Genomic DNA, 16888 nt, shown 5'->3' with positions numbered 1-16888 from the left:
CTTTTTCTTTTTTCCCTCCTTTCCTCTCATTTTCTCCTCACCATTCCGATCCTCTAGGTCTTTCCTGACCCTTATTTTTCTCCTCCTTTACTTCTTCTCTTGGCCGCGCGTTATTTTATTTAACGCTTGCCCTCCTTTCACGCGCGCGGACTTCAATTTTTCGGTCCGTTTGTGGCCGCGAGTATATCTCGAACTTGTCCGGCATCGGGGTGAACATAAACGAGCGATCAATAATGAACAAGCAAAAGCCGAAGCTCGACGTCGTAAATCAGAAACGTTTGTCTCTTGGATTTGCGGTCTCAAAGAGCTTTCAGATATATCTCGCGCTCAGAACATGCACGATTCTCGGATCGAAACAATAATTGGAATGCTGCGCGTGATGCAAAGATCATAGGGATCTGCGGGTCTGTGTGTGTGTGTGTGTGTATATGTGTGCGGATCATTATAAGTTAACGTTATAATATATACAGCTTTTATCGCGAAAATAATAAATGTATATCTTCTCGCTAACGAAATTTCGATATTTATTCAAGAGATCTTTTATTTTATTATTTATTTTTTTGCCGATTCTCTCCGATCAATAACGATGAACTGCAATTTAGCAACCTCTTTGGAATCGTAACCGCATCATAGGAGCACGTTCTACCGATGCGTCAAACATAAAGATTTTTATTTACTCGCGGGAAATTATATCGATAATGATACTTGCACAGTACACGGAAGTGACATTCTGCGTGTGTGTCGAAAAGGACTTTAATCCGAGCGTCAACAGAGGCATTACCGCGCATCGATAGCCTCGGCTCTCTCTTTCTCTCCCTCTCTCACCCTCTCTTCCTCTCTCTGCCCATCCCTTCATATTCCCACCTCAGTTCCCTTTAACCCCGACCATTGGCTACGGGTATGGAGCCTAGCGAGCGAAGCGAGGAGTTGGCGTCCCCAGCTCGCTCGCCTCATGCGATATTCATGGTTCATTATCATAGCGAATCATGGCCCATCAGCTTTTGATTGTCCGCCAGCGTTGTTAGTCCTAACTAATGCGACTGCAGTGACCACGATGGCGAGGATGGCCGGAATGTTGTATTAGAGGATAAGCGTCATCTTTCCTTCACGATTACACTGGCAATGGGTGGTTTCGTAACGACCAGCGTTGCGCGTCGTCGCGCAAGATCGAGTTTTTTTGAATAACTAAATATCGATATCTTTTTCAATCAACAATGATACTAAATGTCTGTATTAAATATATTGGTTAAAGCAATTATTTGAAACCAGCTGAAAAAAATGGAATTCGCGCGTTTACCCTCTTAGAGCAATTCGCGATAAAATTCTTTCATTTTTATATTGATTAATTTACATAAGCTATAACGCGTTATGAAATTCTTTGAATTAATAACTTTTTATATAAATATTGAAATTGGGATACTTTTTTATGCAAATAACGCAAAGCATATGAAAATTAAACCAAATGAAAGAGTATTAAGTGTGTGATAATTTATTGTTTTTTTTATTCGCGTTAAAAAGTCATATACATTTCTTAACTTGAGGAAAATTTACTACATCAAGACTGTATTTTTAAAAGCAGTTTGTTAATTTAGTATTTCGAATGTTGGGATGATACGGTTAGAACTGAGAGAAATAAAAGTAACGAAGAAAGATGTTGCATTTTTAACTGGAGTGTTGCAACGAAATCTTCATAGAAGACTAGAATACGAAGTGCATCTATCGCTATCCTCGCTATCCTAATATAAATATTAATAGGCCTCGTAATGTGTTGTATGGTCTGCCAAGGATAAGTTGGCTTATTTATAATTCGATAAAGGCGTCGACTAAAGTAAAAAAGGAATTTTATCTTCTTTAAGATAATTTATTCACGACTCTCTATTATGCGAGTAATTCAATCTCTCTTGATATTCTGTTTCAGTATAGAGTCGTTCTCCATATACGATATATACAGAATAAACTCTTAAAGACTTGCGTGTATGGTACACTTTATTGCAAAATATAAAATAATATTCAAACTTGTTTCATTTAATTGGCTAGTTTTAGGGAGATTTCATTTATATATACATTTTTAAATATTCCGTCTTTGTTTCGCCAAAATATTTTTCAATTTGCCATCGACTGTATACAAAGTGCCTAACATCTTTTGTTTTATATAAAGTATAAATATAAAGTAATGTATAAAGTAATTTATATACATATATATTTAATTTTTATATAATTTTATAATTCACTTGTGAAGTAACTGAACAAATTATATAATTAATTTGATTTTGGCATAATCTTATAAATGCATTTTACATGTCGTATTATTTCTACATGCTTTTCTTTGCTAACAATAAAACATAAAAGTAGCGTAAAAAATTACATGTCAAACACACGCGCAGTTGAATAGGTCGCGATAAATGTCAGAAGCGACCGCGGAATATCTTGATCGTGTGTAAAGTGAATGATTTCAAGAAATTCTCGCAAACGAGAGAAACCATTTTGCATACATCATCGCCGATGTACCGTGTGAAGTCGTTTGATTAGACAGCCTAACTAAGTTGGCACGCCGGGCGAACGGCAAACGGCCTTTTCCTCTCTACCTCCCATCACTGCACCTTGACTCCTGCTCGACCACAGTTTCCCATTAAGTATTCACGTTGACCCCAATTTGCGTGCAAGGAGTGTTCTAGGAAACGGAAAGTACGATGGCATGCAGATACGGAAGAAGAATTTTGCGCGAAAGCTTTCCGGAAAACCACTTTTACCCACCATTGTAAGAAGCGAGATAGATATCGAGAAACGTATTTCATTTCGTGGATTCATTATCGGAGATTTGCTTTACGATAATTAGCTAGTAAACCGAGGGGAAAATATTGTGCTAAAGACATAGTGCTAAATCGATCGTAGCATCGGACCCTAAGCATTTGATTATCTTTTTACTGATTTCGAAATTTTTCGTTCTTATCATCATTCTCTTCGCATTCGACAGTACTAATTTTATTATTGATTTTTTAATTGCTTTAATATTTAATTCTTTAATAATAATATATATACTGAAATATTAATTTAATATATGTGTATTTACAATTTTTTAAACAAAATTATTTCCAATTAATTCTAACTTCGCGCATAAAAAATTAACATTACTTATATTACCCAACAAGATATAGATTTATTTAAACAATTGTGTTTCAATTAAATATGTTATAATCTTCGTATATATATAATACGATTACACATGATTGTAACATTTTTTCGCATGTTTTATCGATATATTTAGGTTTCAATAAAATATTATAAAAATTATATAATTGACAATTTAATAAGGATATATATATATTGCTAATGATAGAAATAGATATTTACAAGTAAAGCATGGAGCAATATTCAAAAGGCTAATGGAATCTTGAAAAGTATTAACACACGTACCAAATACACCTCATAATCGTGATCACGCGTAAGTATTAAACTCTGTTTTAATGCAATCAAAGGGTCAACCCGTTTCACAACCCATTGCCCGTTCCCATTAGAAATATCTTTCGAGTGCTAAATCGAGTGGGATTAGCTCGTAAAATCCCAACACTTTGAAACCCTCTTAAATCGGCCTAAAACTATTGTGTCGCAAGGATTGCTTCGTTGTATACAATGAAAAGTGTTATCATTATTCAAGTGCTATTATATACGTTATATATAATAATAAGTTTGATAAGTTTTCTAATAAGTTCAATTACTTAATATAATTTTCTTGGAAATAAAATTACCTGCGCAATCACAATCAAATTGCATGGTAAGATTTGATCGTTTGACGAGACTGATTTCTAAAGACACATCTTATACATTATTGATAAATTCACAATGAACTTTGCAAAACGTCGTCGATGATCTAAGGTAAAACAATGGCAAATATTAAAAATAACATAGACGTTACAGATACTCAGATTTATTAAAATTATTACCTAAAAAGATAAGAGAAAATAAGTTATTTGTACAAATAGCTGACCTATTTTTTTCATATAAAATTTTTTCATTTCTAGTTATACTAACAATAATGAATCACTCTTACACTTTCCGTCATTTATAATAAGAAGACACATTTTTAGAATTCCGTTCATTGTGCTATTTGCAGTTTTTCACCAAGCACAAAAGTAACGAGTCTTTGTGTAATAAAATAGCGCTTAATCTCTCCTCTATTCCGGAGATAATAAATCTAATAAATTTTGGTATCTCAGACATGGGGCAATGTTATTTTTAATACTCATCTCTCATCATCTCTCGTCTCTTTTTACAAGCGTCGGCGACTCGATTCTTAGCAAAATCCATCGCGAATTCGCCGATAGCGTGTCCCAGAAATACGAAAATCAAGTCTCGTCGTGCAGCTTGATTTCGATCGCAGGTAGACACATACAGAATGTGACAAGCACGAGAGTCGGGGGCATGTACAGCCAATCAGTGGTTTTTCCTAGACTGGCTGTCATTCAGTCAGCCAAGTGGAAGGACAGGAACGGCTTGTGGTTCGGCTTTCGCATTATTCATTATGCAGCTCACAACACGCCGTCACCTGCCACCGCAGTCCTGTATACACAGCCAGGTCAGGATTGACCACACACGCGCTATTGCATGCACACACAGATGCAACCGACAGAAATGTGTGCGCGTATCTAAGCCTATGATAAAAACAATCGCGTCTCTACAGATTCGTCGCGCGCGTTATTCGTTAAAATATCAGAAGTTGCAGCAACATCATCAAATATTATTTCCTGCGTTCGCTTTCCGATCGTCGCTATGACATTATTTTACAAGATAATAATGATATAAATCACGAAAATCTTTTAGTTTTGAGAATGGATCGAATTTCTCGAGATATTAGCATAAGCAGAATATCTAAAAAAATTTTTAATATTTCCCTTTTTGATAGAAAGCGGATAAATTGAATGTAATTATGTGTTCTTACATCAATTGATTTTTATTTCATATATTATTCCGCGTGTAAAAATATTAAAGTACTTATTGAAAGTGTGTGTGTGTATATGTTCTGACATTTTAAAATATATTTAAAATATAAAATATGGGGAGAGGAAGGTGTGTTTATGTGTGTTGTATTTTTTCACGCCTAAAATAAACAAAGTGACACGATAGCACTCATTGAATCTGTCAGTCTCGTTTCCGTCATGCGGACATGGTTCGTAATGAAAACTAATACACTAAGATCACAGTTACGATACACAGAAATGACTCGGATCAAAAACTCGACGGTTCCGTTGAGTGACAGCGCCCTATCCATACAGGCAATATGTTTATACTAGACTGATAATGAATTCATGCTGTGCGTATAGGGCAAGCTACTTGTGAACAGGTTGCAAGAGCATTACGGATCGGCTCGCACAGATGCTCTTTTGTCGGCAGATGAGTGCGAGCCCAAGGGATAACGCTGGATGATATCAGATCTGTCGGATCGATATAAGAATCAGGGGAATCGAGGTATACACGTACATATACACACGTATTTTTATAGATAGGCCTACACGCGTACACGCGCTGTCGCGTGAATGTGCGCGATACGCAGCCGGGAAATCCCACGGGTCCCAATGGGAAACCATCCACGGAGCTTAATGACAATTCTGGCTATTCTATATCGCTCAAATGCTCGTTTGCGCTCATTTGTATGAATTATCATTGATGCTTAAACTCGTATACGTACGATAAAAAAGAAAGGCAATGTTCACAGTCAAAGGTACGAGAACAATCGTGAGAAAAGACGCGGCTTCGAAAATAACGCAAAAGAATTTTGATAAATGCTATTTGCATCGTCGTAACAAAATTTCGATTGACAGTTTATCATCTTAGTAAGAGGGAGGTGGATAGAAATCTCTCAAATATATATATACTGAATATAAATGAAAAGTATACGAACTTCATCAACAACCGGCATATCGCAAAGAAAAAAAATTTGTTTGAAGTACAAATTAATGTTTTGAAATTTTAATATCTCTGACATTTATTTTCATATCATAATGTAAAAATGTTGAGTATAAAGTGCATGTGACAGAGACGTGGAAAAATAAACTAATTTCTGTTTTAAAAAAATATTTAATTATTTCTTATTTTTATTAAAATCAATGTAAAAAAAGAAATTCAGACAAATACACAAGTTAATAATACAATAATAGAAAAAAAATGCGATTATAGAAGAAAAAAAGCTGTGTATATAGCATGTTAAATTGAAAATATTTGCATGTAGCTATGTACTTTATTTTTTGTAGACATATATATTTGATATCTCGAGAATATAATTATCGTCGGTAAAATGCTATTACAGATCTCCTACATAGCTCTTCAGATAAAGAACTTTCACGACTTAATAGATAAATGAAGCTATTTGATATGGCCGATTGTCGATGATAATGTATCGACTAGGCTTTATTATCGACTAAGTCAAATCGAGAATATCATACCAAACACAGATATAATTTTCGTATAAAATAAAATACAAGGCAAAAAAATAATAGTTTTAAATACAAATGAAAAGAGGAAAAATTGTACAGATTTATATATTTGTACAATATTCTTATTAAATCAGAAAATTATGTCAATAGCAAAACCATTTTATTTTTTTGCCGCACAAAGAAGAGATAATATCGTCGCACCGAATCAATCAAAACGACGGTATGTACTTACCGGATAATCACGCATCAATTCACAATCAGTCACTTCAGCTGCAGTTCAACGAGAGGGTATCTTGAAATATGCGAAGATTGTGGACGATTTCCCAGAACACGTAGAAGTGAAATAACCTCTTCGATGTCGGTCATCAATTATGCGTGTAGTAATGTACTGTTCGCGCGCACGATATTTCACACCATTTCACACGTGTTACGTACGACACACACTTTACGCGAGACACTCGCAATAACTTTTCGCGCGGGTGATTTACTTTTCGTACACAGGCAACAATCGCGGGAGATTCGTGATGGAACGATTCGATACGAGTTAAACACGATACATCCGCGACATACTCTGTGGATCTATCGAGAAGCGATCTTGCGATTCTCGAAGTGTCGAACGGGCGAAGCGGTAAACTTCACGTGATTAGCGTAGATAATGAAAACTCGAAATTACTTTAATAAATATTCGAAACGCTTGAAATATATATATGGCATGCGAAAACTATAGCAGATGGTGTAATTATTGACACAATTAATTACAGAATACGGATACAAGCAATTATCTGGCAATAATCACGCGCTCGTTGCATTTTCGATGCATCTTGGCGAGAAAGTAACATGTCGTACGAGCAAAGAATTTCGACCGATTCGCGATGAATATAATCGCCGATACCGATAATTATTATGCAACGGTTGATGAATTATAACGCGAAACACTCGCGATAACTTTCCGCGCACGAGATTCACTTTCAAACAACAATAATCGCGAAAAATGTGCTGAGCGATTTGAATGCGATACGTTACGTGGCTGATCACGGATTTGAGAGAGAGAGAGAGAGAGAGAGAGAGAGAGAGAAAAAAATCTGGCAATGGTCACGCGTTCTCGTTGCATTTTCTGGAAAAATATTTCTGGGAAAAAATATACATGTAGAAAATTTCGATCGATTCGAGACGCACAGAAACCGATAATAATGATCGTACGCGATAATTAATATGTTATTAACAACGAAAATTTCGACATATATTACGCGAAATGTATGCGACAATTTTTTGGGCGCGATTTACTTTTAGACAACACGATCACACGCGATATACGGGGCGATTCACAGATGTATCGTGACTAACTGCGGCATCAAGATCCATCAAAGAGCAATATGGTGCGATTTTTAATATGTATATCGAAACGTTCCAACTAACTGCGATAATTAGCATATAAATATAATTTGATGTATTTTAGGGAAAAATATCACAAATAATCGGAATGGCGAGTAAAGGTATAAAGAGCACGTGCGAGTTGACTTATAATTATTTATTTCATTGACGACTCACCAATGTTCCATTTTACACAAATCCTTCTATCATGCTACAATTGAATTGTATATACATAAAAATTTGGGATTGTGATGAAATGGTCAATTAAGATGAGCATTAGGATGAGAGAGAGAGAGAGAGAGCAAATAATTATATACAAACGATGATATATTAATTACAGAGCAGATATGCAAAAATCTGGCAATGGTCACGCGTTCTCGTTGCACTTTCTGGAAAAATATTTCTGGGAAAAAATATACGTGTAGAAAATTGCGATCGATTCGAGACGCACAGAAACCGAAAAACTATAGCAGATGGTGTAATTATTGACACAATTAATTATAGAATACGGATACAAGCAATTATCTGGCAATAATCACGCGCTCGTTGCATTTTCGATGCATCTTGGCGAGAAAGTAACATGTCGTACGAGCAAAGAATTTCGACCGATTCGCGATGAATATAATCGCCGATACCGATAATTATTATGCAACGGTTGATGAATTATAACGCGAAACACTCGCGATAACTTTCCGCGCACGAGATTCACTTTCATAATCGCATAATCGCGAAAAATGTGCTGAGCGATTTGAATGCGATACGTTACGTGGCTGATCACGGATTTGAGAGAGAGAGAGAGAGAGAGAGAGAGAGAGAGAGAAAAAAATCTGGCAATGGTCACGCGTTCTCGTTGCATTTTCTGGAAAAATATTTCTGGGAAAAAATATACGTGTAGAAAATTTCGATCGATTCGAGACGCACAGAAACCGATAATAATGATCGTACGCGATAATTAATATGTTATTAACAACGAAAATTTCGACATATATTACGCGAAATGTATGCGACAATTTTTTGGGCGCGATTTACTTTTAGACAACACGATCACACGCGATATACGGGGCGATTCACAGATGTATCGTGACTAACTGCGGCATCAAGATCCATCAAAGAGCAATATGGTGCGATTTTTAATATGTATATCGAAACGTTCCAACTAACTGCGATAATTAGCATATAAATATAATTTGATGTATTTTAGGGAAAAATATCACAAATAATCGGAATGGCGAGTAAAGGTATAAAGAGTACGTGCGAGTTGACTTATAATTATTTATTTCATTGACGACTCACCAATGTTCCATTTTACACAAATCCTTCTATCATGCTACAATTGAATTGTATATACATAAAAATTTGGGATTGTGATGAAATGGTCAATTAAGATGAGCATTAGGATTAAGCCTTGTGTGAAATACTCAAACTGATTATGAAATTATTAGATATAATGTGATAGCTTATATATTATTCGTGTACAAGTTTTTTATAATACAAATATACTATGTGGGTATATATTGGCTAAATGTAGAAATATGTTCACGTATTTCGAACACAATTAATAATTGCAACATAAATTTTTTTTTCTATATTCACAAACATTACCTTCAAACATTATATTCCATGCCACAGACTTCTATATATTATACCTACATTGCTAATACGGCTATGTTTCATATGATGACATATGAAACAATAGATATATAAAAGTCTGCGATTCATGCATACATACATACATAAATATATATATATATATTTATATGTACTTATGTATGCGTGTGTGTATGTGTGTACTTAATATTCAACTTTTTTCTTCCTTATCTTTACAGGGTTTTATTTTTCGGCCTAACATATCGTATATGGAAGGATTTGGTTCAGTCTCCTGGTCTGTGTCAGAACTGCAATCACTGTCACTAGAATTATCATATGTTCCAAGACCGGGTAATATGCCGATACATTTGAGTCCACTATATCCGTTACTTTTATTAACTTGATTTAGTATATTTTTATCATTTTGTTTATCTGACTCAAGATTAGATGTATCCGTTGCTGGCTCGCAAGATGCATGCAGTTCTTTCTTTTTCATAGTATCTGCATCATCGGATGAAGGCAACTTTCTTTTAATACCTTTAAGTACTTCCCCTGTATGAATAATTTATATACATTATATAGGAAATAGTGTATTATATTATATAGAGAATAATGTTCAGAGAATTTGTTCTAGAATTTTCACCTTGTTTTTGCTTGTCAGATCGTTTTAACACAACACCTGCAGGCAGCTTTAATTGTGAAGACCGGCTACTAACATAATTAAAATAGATTATTCCTTCATTGTTATTGAATTATTAAATTATTCAAGAATTATTAAAATTAAGTACATAATGCTATAGCTTCTAAAAAAAATAGAGATTATCTTGAAACTTATATGATAATAATGATGCGATACCTTCCACAAACAACATTTTTACTACTGACTGGTGGGTTCTTCAATTCTTGTTTTAATTTTTCATTTAATTTCTGTTCTTGAAGTGAAGCAACTGCAGCTTTAAAATCACGCATTTCTTTTTCTTCCTCAAGATTTTTTTTACGTTCCTCTTCCATTTTAGTTCTATCTACCAAATCCAAAAATTCTACTTCATCATCGTCTAATCCTTTGATCATATTTTCTGGAAAGATGTATTCAGATTTTTTAGATATGATATTGTGAAGAATAGATCTCAGAATATTAAAAAACTTATCCATTATATTTAATTATACCAAGATACTATTATAGATCATATTAGCAAATAGTAATTGTTTTACAAATAATATATAAATAATAAAAAACAAAAAACTGTTATTACACACAGAGACTGATATATTTTCAATACTGAATATGATGAATTAACTCAATAAATTAAACTCTATGTTATGAGAGCATTATAGAATACTCATTGTCAGTAACAAACTCAATGGTATTTTTTTACTTACTTAATTTATGCGCTTCTTCATATTCCAAGTCCCTTTTATTTTTCTGCTCTTGTAATCTCTCGTATAACGATCTAGGGTCATAAACCTCCTCTGGGGGTTCTGTAAATCGTTATACACACATGAAATACTTTCCAAACATTTTTAAGGCTCGAGATGGTTGAAAGTAGTTATTTAATAGTTGTTATAGTAGCATATATACAACTTTCAACATCTTACAGATACGATTGTAAAATAATTATATGCTGCATATAAAAAATAAATGAAACATTGACTTAACCTAAAGGCTGATCAGCAGTTCGCACACGTTCCCATTCCTCTTGTCGCATTCGTCGTTGTTCGGCAAGTTCGGCCTCTGATATAAAGCCCGAGCTCATTTTCACTGTTTATAATAACCGTCTTCTATGTGAAGGACAGAACTACGTTTATGTTTTTTATACACGTCAATAAAGCTATACGTATACGTATACCGCACTTGAATGAAATAATTTAAAACTCGTTACACATATTATGGCGCATGCATTCTTTTAAATAAAAATAACAATTTCAAATAGTATTTAAAACATTCTTTGTATAACGATCACTCCGTAATATTGTGGAAGACCGAAAAATATTTTTACTGGATGAACTGACAGCATTAACAGAAATGTAAAGCAATGAATTATTCGGTCAACCATTATGGAGGGCTCATAGCGGATACAAACTGCGTCTGATAATGCATTGCCTCGCCATCTATATGCATTTTAGAAAATAGAATTAACTAGTCAAATCCATTTTTCGATTGTTGGTAAGATTATTAAAATTATATTATTTAAGTAATTTTTTAATTTATAAATTTAATTGGATACACTAGTGCGCACTGATGCACATTAAAAGCTATTATATATAAATTTATATAAGCATAATTTATGTATAAGCACAGTAATTGAAACGCTAAGATAATTAATACTATACAAATCTTTTGAAAATAAACATAACGATAGATACGCTAACGCTATTTTCGCTTGAAGAACAAGATTCTTTGCCCTTATTTGTCCACCAAACGCTTCGGAGTAAAAATAGTGTCTAATGGAGTGCATTTATTGAATATATAAAAACATTTATAAAATTTTTATATTTCTTATATTTTTGAATGCAACTTTATTTGATTAATAAAATTTCTTCAAATGAAATGACAAAAAAAACGCGACATTATTTGGATAAATTTTAATTAGATACAAATTTAAAAATCAGATAAAAAAATTATGTTCCTTATCTAAGTAAAAATTATTTGGATTATATCGTATTTGATGTCATTTTAATCGTAAAAATCTCATTAATCCATTAAAGTTATTCTCAAACCGGTAAAATGCAAGAGTCTTTCTCAAAGTAAGAATCGAAGTGACAGAAATCTAAGTTATAAATTATTGTTTTGTTGCGATCTTTACGGACAATAATTATTTCTTTAACAACAAATAGAATCAAATATATTTTGTTCACGGTGCCATATAATTTGACTTTTCGACGATCTAGATATAATTTGGATTTTCTGGAAAAATATTTCTGGGAAAAAATATACGTGTAGAAAATTTCGATCGATTCGAGACGCACAGAAACCGATAATAATGATCGTACGCGATAATTAATATGTTATTAACAACGAAAATTTCGACATATATTACGCGAAATGTATGCGACAATTTTTTGGGCGCGATTTACTTTTAGACAACACGATCACACGCGATATACGGGGCGATTCACAGATGTATCGTGACTAACTGCGGCATCAAGATCCATCAAAGAGCAATATGGTGCGATTTTTAATATGTATATCGAAACGTTCCAACTAACTGCGATAATTAGCATATAAATATAATTTGATGTATTTTAGGGAAAAATATCACAAATAATCGGAATGGCGAGTAAAGGTATAAAGAGTACGTGCGAGTTGACTTATAATTATTTATTTCATTGACGACTCACCAATGTTCCATTTTACACAAATCCTTCTATCATGCTACAATTGAATTGTATATACATAAAAATTTGGGATTGTGATGAAATGGTCAATTAAGATGAGCATTAGGATTAAGCCTTGTGTGAAATACTCAAACTGATTATGAAATTATTAGATATAATGTGATAGCTTATATATTATTCGTGTACAAGTTTTTTATAATACAAATATACTATGTGGGTATATATTGGCTAAATGTAGAAATATGTTCACGTATTTCGAACACAATTAATAATTGCAACATAAATTTTTTTTTCTATATTCACAAACATTACCTTCAAACATTATATTCCATGCCACAGACTTCTATATATTATACCTACATTGCTAATACGGCTATGTTTCATATGATGACATATGAAACAATAGATATATAAAAGTCTGCGATTCATGCATACATACATACATAAATATATATATATATATTTATATGTACTTATGTATGCGTGTGTGTATGTGTGTACTTAATATTCAACTTTTTTCTTCCTTATCTTTACAGGGTTTTATTTTTCGGCCTAACATATCGTATATGGAAGGATTTGGTTCAGTCTCCTGGTCTGTGTCAGAACTGCAATCACTGTCACTAGAATTATCATATGTTCCAAGACCGGGTAATATGCCGATACATTTGAGTCCACTATATCCGTTACTTTTATTAACTTGATTTAGTATATTTTTATCATTTTGTTTATCTGACTCAAGATTAGATGTATCCGTTGCTGGCTCGCAAGATGCATGCAGTTCTTTCTTTTTCATAGTATCTGCATCATCGGATGAAGGCAACTTTCTTTTAATACCTTTAAGTACTTCCCCTGTATGAATAATTTATATACATTATATAGGAAATAGTGTATTATATTATATAGAGAATAATGTTCAGAGAATTTGTTCTAGAATTTTCACCTTGTTTTTGCTTGTCAGATCGTTTTAACACAACACCTGCAGGCAGCTTTAATTGTGAAGACCGGCTACTAACATAATTAAAATAGATTATTCCTTCATTGTTATTGAATTATTAAATTATTCAAGAATTATTAAAATTAAGTACATAATGCTATAGCTTCTAAAAAAAATAGAGATTATCTTGAAACTTATATGATAATAATGATGCGATACCTTCCACAAACAACATTTTTACTACTGACTGGTGGGTTCTTCAATTCTTGTTTTAATTTTTCATTTAATTTCTGTTCTTGAAGTGAAGCAACTGCAGCTTTAAAATCACGCATTTCTTTTTCTTCCTCAAGATTTTTTTTACGTTCCTCTTCCATTTTAGTTCTATCTACCAAATCCAAAAATTCTACTTCATCATCGTCTAATCCTTTGATCATATTTTCTGGAAAGATGTATTCAGATTTTTTAGATATGATATTGTGAAGAATAGATCTCAGAATATTAAAAAACTTATCCATTATATTTAATTATACCAAGATACTATTATAGATCATATTAGCAAATAGTAATTGTTTTACAAATAATATATAAATAATAAAAAACAAAAAACTGTTATTACACACAGAGACTGATATATTTTCAATACTGAATATGATGAATTAACTCAATAAATTAAACTCTATGTTATGAGAGCATTATAGAATACTCATTGTCAGTAACAAACTCAATGGTATTTTTTTACTTACTTAATTTATGCGCTTCTTCATATTCCAAGTCCCTTTTATTTTTCTGCTCTTGTAATCTCTCGTATAACGATCTAGGGTCATAAACCTCCTCTGGGGGTTCTGTAAATCGTTATACACACATGAAATACTTTCCAAACATTTTTAAGGCTCGAGATGGTTGAAAGTAGTTATTTAATAGTTGTTATAGTAGCATATATACAACTTTCAACATCTTACAGATACGATTGTAAAATAATTATATGCTGCATATAAAAAATAAATGAAACATTGACTTAACCTAAAGGCTGATCAGCAGTTCGCACACGTTCCCATTCCTCTTGTCGCATTCGTCGTTGTTCGGCAAGTTCGGCCTCTGATATAAAGCCCGAGCTCATTTTCACTGTTTATAATAACCGTCTTCTATGTGAAGGACAGAACTACGTTTATGTTTTTTATACACGTCAATAAAGCTATACGTATACGTATACCGCACTTGAATGAAATAATTTAAAACTCGTTACACATATTATGGCGCATGCATTCTTTTAAATAAAAATAACAATTTCAAATAGTATTTAAAACATTCTTTGTATAACGATCACTCCGTAATATTGTGGAAGACCGAAAAATATTTTTACTGGATGAACTGACAGCATTAACAGAAATGTAAAGCAATGAATTATTCGGTCAACCATTATGGAGGGCTCATAGCGGATACAAACTGCGTCTGATAATGCATTGCCTCGCCATCTATATGCATTTTAGAAAATAGAATTAACTAGTCAAATCCATTTTTCGATTGTTGGTAAGATTATTAAAATTATATTATTTAAGTAATTTTTTAATTTATAAATTTAATTGGATACACTAGTGCGCACTGATGCACATTAAAAGCTATTATATATAAATTTATATAAGCATAATTTATGTATAAGCACAGTAATTGAAACGATAAGATAATTAATACTATACAAATCTTTTGAAAATAAACATAACGATAGATACGCTAACGCTATTTTCGCTTGAAGAACAAGATTCTTTGCCCTTATTTGTCCACCAAACGCTTCGGAGTAAAAATAGTGTCTAATGGAGTGCATTTATTGAATATATAAAAACATTTATAAAATTTTTATATTTCTTATATTTTTGAATGCAACTTTATTTGATTAATAAAATTTCTTCAAATGAAATGACAAAAAAAACGCGACATTATTTGGATAAATTTTAATTAGATACAAATTTAAAAATCAGATAAAAAAATTATGTTCCTTATCTAAGTAAAAATTATTTGGATTATATCGTATTTGATGTCATTTTAATCGTAAAAATCTCATTAATCCATTAAAGTTATTCTCAAACCGGTAAAATGCAAGAGTCTTTCTCAAAGTAAGAATCGAAGTGACAGAAATCTAAGTTATAAATTATTGTTTTGTTGCGATCTTTACGGACAATAATTATTTCTTTAACAACAAATAGAATCAAATATATTTTGTTCACGGTGCTATATTTAGTACGTAAAATATTTCGGCAGCGAATTAGCAATACCTAATATAGTATTCGGTCTTGGCGACATAAACATTGGCGCGCTATTGTTCATGGCTTTGTTATCATTCATACAACAACACTTGAATAGAACTATAGTGGGGCGAGATGCTCAAATTCCTTCCCTATGTTATTATTCTGTTTTTATATCAAAGAGTCGTTGATAAAATCGGGAAATTTTATATATATTATATATATATTTCAAACTTTACAAATTTTACAGATATATGTAATTCTTTGTTATTAAATATAAAAAATATCGAATAAGAGTGTGAAGATTCGATTAAACTAACGGTTAAATATTAGCTTTTTATTCACGAAATTTAACGCTCACTTTCGATATGGCAAAATCACGAGTAAATTATTACGTATTTTATGATTTATTTTCAATTAGAGATTAATGTATTTACGAATTCTGTATCGGAACCAAATATTCGTAAAATAAATTAATTAATTACATTGCGAAAACACCATGTTTCTTCCGCATTTTTCTGCGTTCTTTTCCGCATTCTTTTCACATTCTTTCTATTCTTTTTATTCTTGAACGCGATCGCTGTCCCTCTTGTCAGGTGAACGTTAATAAAATTGCCTGGTTCGTACCGGCAAGTAGTCGAAACAATCTTCATCGTGAAGAATTATTTATTTCTTGTTGGTTTTTGTAAGATCCATCCGCGACGTCTAGTTTGGTGCTCTGTTGAAAATTGGGGATTTTCGTTGCAAGATTGGAATTAATCCCAGGTTTTCCTGGCGATTCCTGAAAGCAATGGTTTCGGTAATAACTCAACGACGAGCGCCACACGCCTCTTTAAAGTCTTAAAGAATTAATCAATTTAAACAGTATATTTAGAAGAAAGATATATTTTCTTCTCTTTGTTAAAAGTGTTCTTCTGTCATTATTAGTATTAATATTATTATTCTTTTTGTGAAAAAGAAAGATTTAACAGTAGATTAAACATGGATATAGCTAT

The 16888-nt window shown here is 32.6% G+C and overlaps 2 protein-coding genes across 4 annotated transcripts; both read right to left on the bottom strand.

The window, feature by feature from the left end:
* Positions 1 to 9057: 9057 nt before the first annotated feature.
* Positions 9058 to 11464, bottom strand: LOC115245019 (PSME3-interacting protein-like). 2 transcript variants are annotated; one of them, XM_029823075.1, is made up of 5 exons: positions 11044 to 11464; positions 10767 to 10865; positions 10243 to 10462; positions 10030 to 10097; positions 9058 to 9938 (listed from the first exon to the last, which is right to left on the bottom strand). In XM_029823075.1, exons 1-5 carry the CDS (start codon positions 11138 to 11140, stop codon positions 9598 to 9600), a joined length of 825 nt encoding a protein of 274 aa, XP_029678935.1. In that variant the 5' UTR covers positions 11141 to 11464; the 3' UTR covers positions 9058 to 9597. The 2 variants fall into 2 exon arrangements, with proteins under 2 accessions (XP_029678935.1, XP_029678936.1); XM_029823076.1 differs by having other exon boundaries at positions 10030 to 10094.
* A 1226-nt stretch (positions 11465 to 12690) lies between these two features.
* LOC115245020 (PSME3-interacting protein-like) lies at positions 12691 to 15097 on the bottom strand. Of its 2 annotated transcripts, none has more exons than XM_029823077.1 (5): positions 14677 to 15097; positions 14400 to 14498; positions 13876 to 14095; positions 13663 to 13730; positions 12691 to 13571 (listed from the first exon to the last, which is right to left on the bottom strand). In XM_029823077.1, exons 1-5 carry the CDS (start codon positions 14771 to 14773, stop codon positions 13231 to 13233), a joined length of 825 nt encoding a protein of 274 aa, XP_029678937.1. In that variant the 5' UTR covers positions 14774 to 15097; the 3' UTR covers positions 12691 to 13230. The 2 variants fall into 2 exon arrangements, with proteins under 2 accessions (XP_029678937.1, XP_029678938.1); XM_029823078.1 differs by having other exon boundaries at positions 13663 to 13727.
* Positions 15098 to 16888: the final 1791 nt, after the last annotated feature.

The sequence above is a fragment of the Formica exsecta genome, unplaced genomic scaffold, assembly GCF_003651465.1.
Source record: "Formica exsecta isolate Colony F162 unplaced genomic scaffold, ASM365146v1 scaffold90, whole genome shotgun sequence".
Classification (NCBI taxonomy): Eukaryota; Metazoa; Arthropoda; class Insecta; order Hymenoptera; family Formicidae; genus Formica; species Formica exsecta.
Note: the sequence above shows the minus strand (reverse complement) of the source record. Positions and strands in the feature narration are given on the sequence as shown.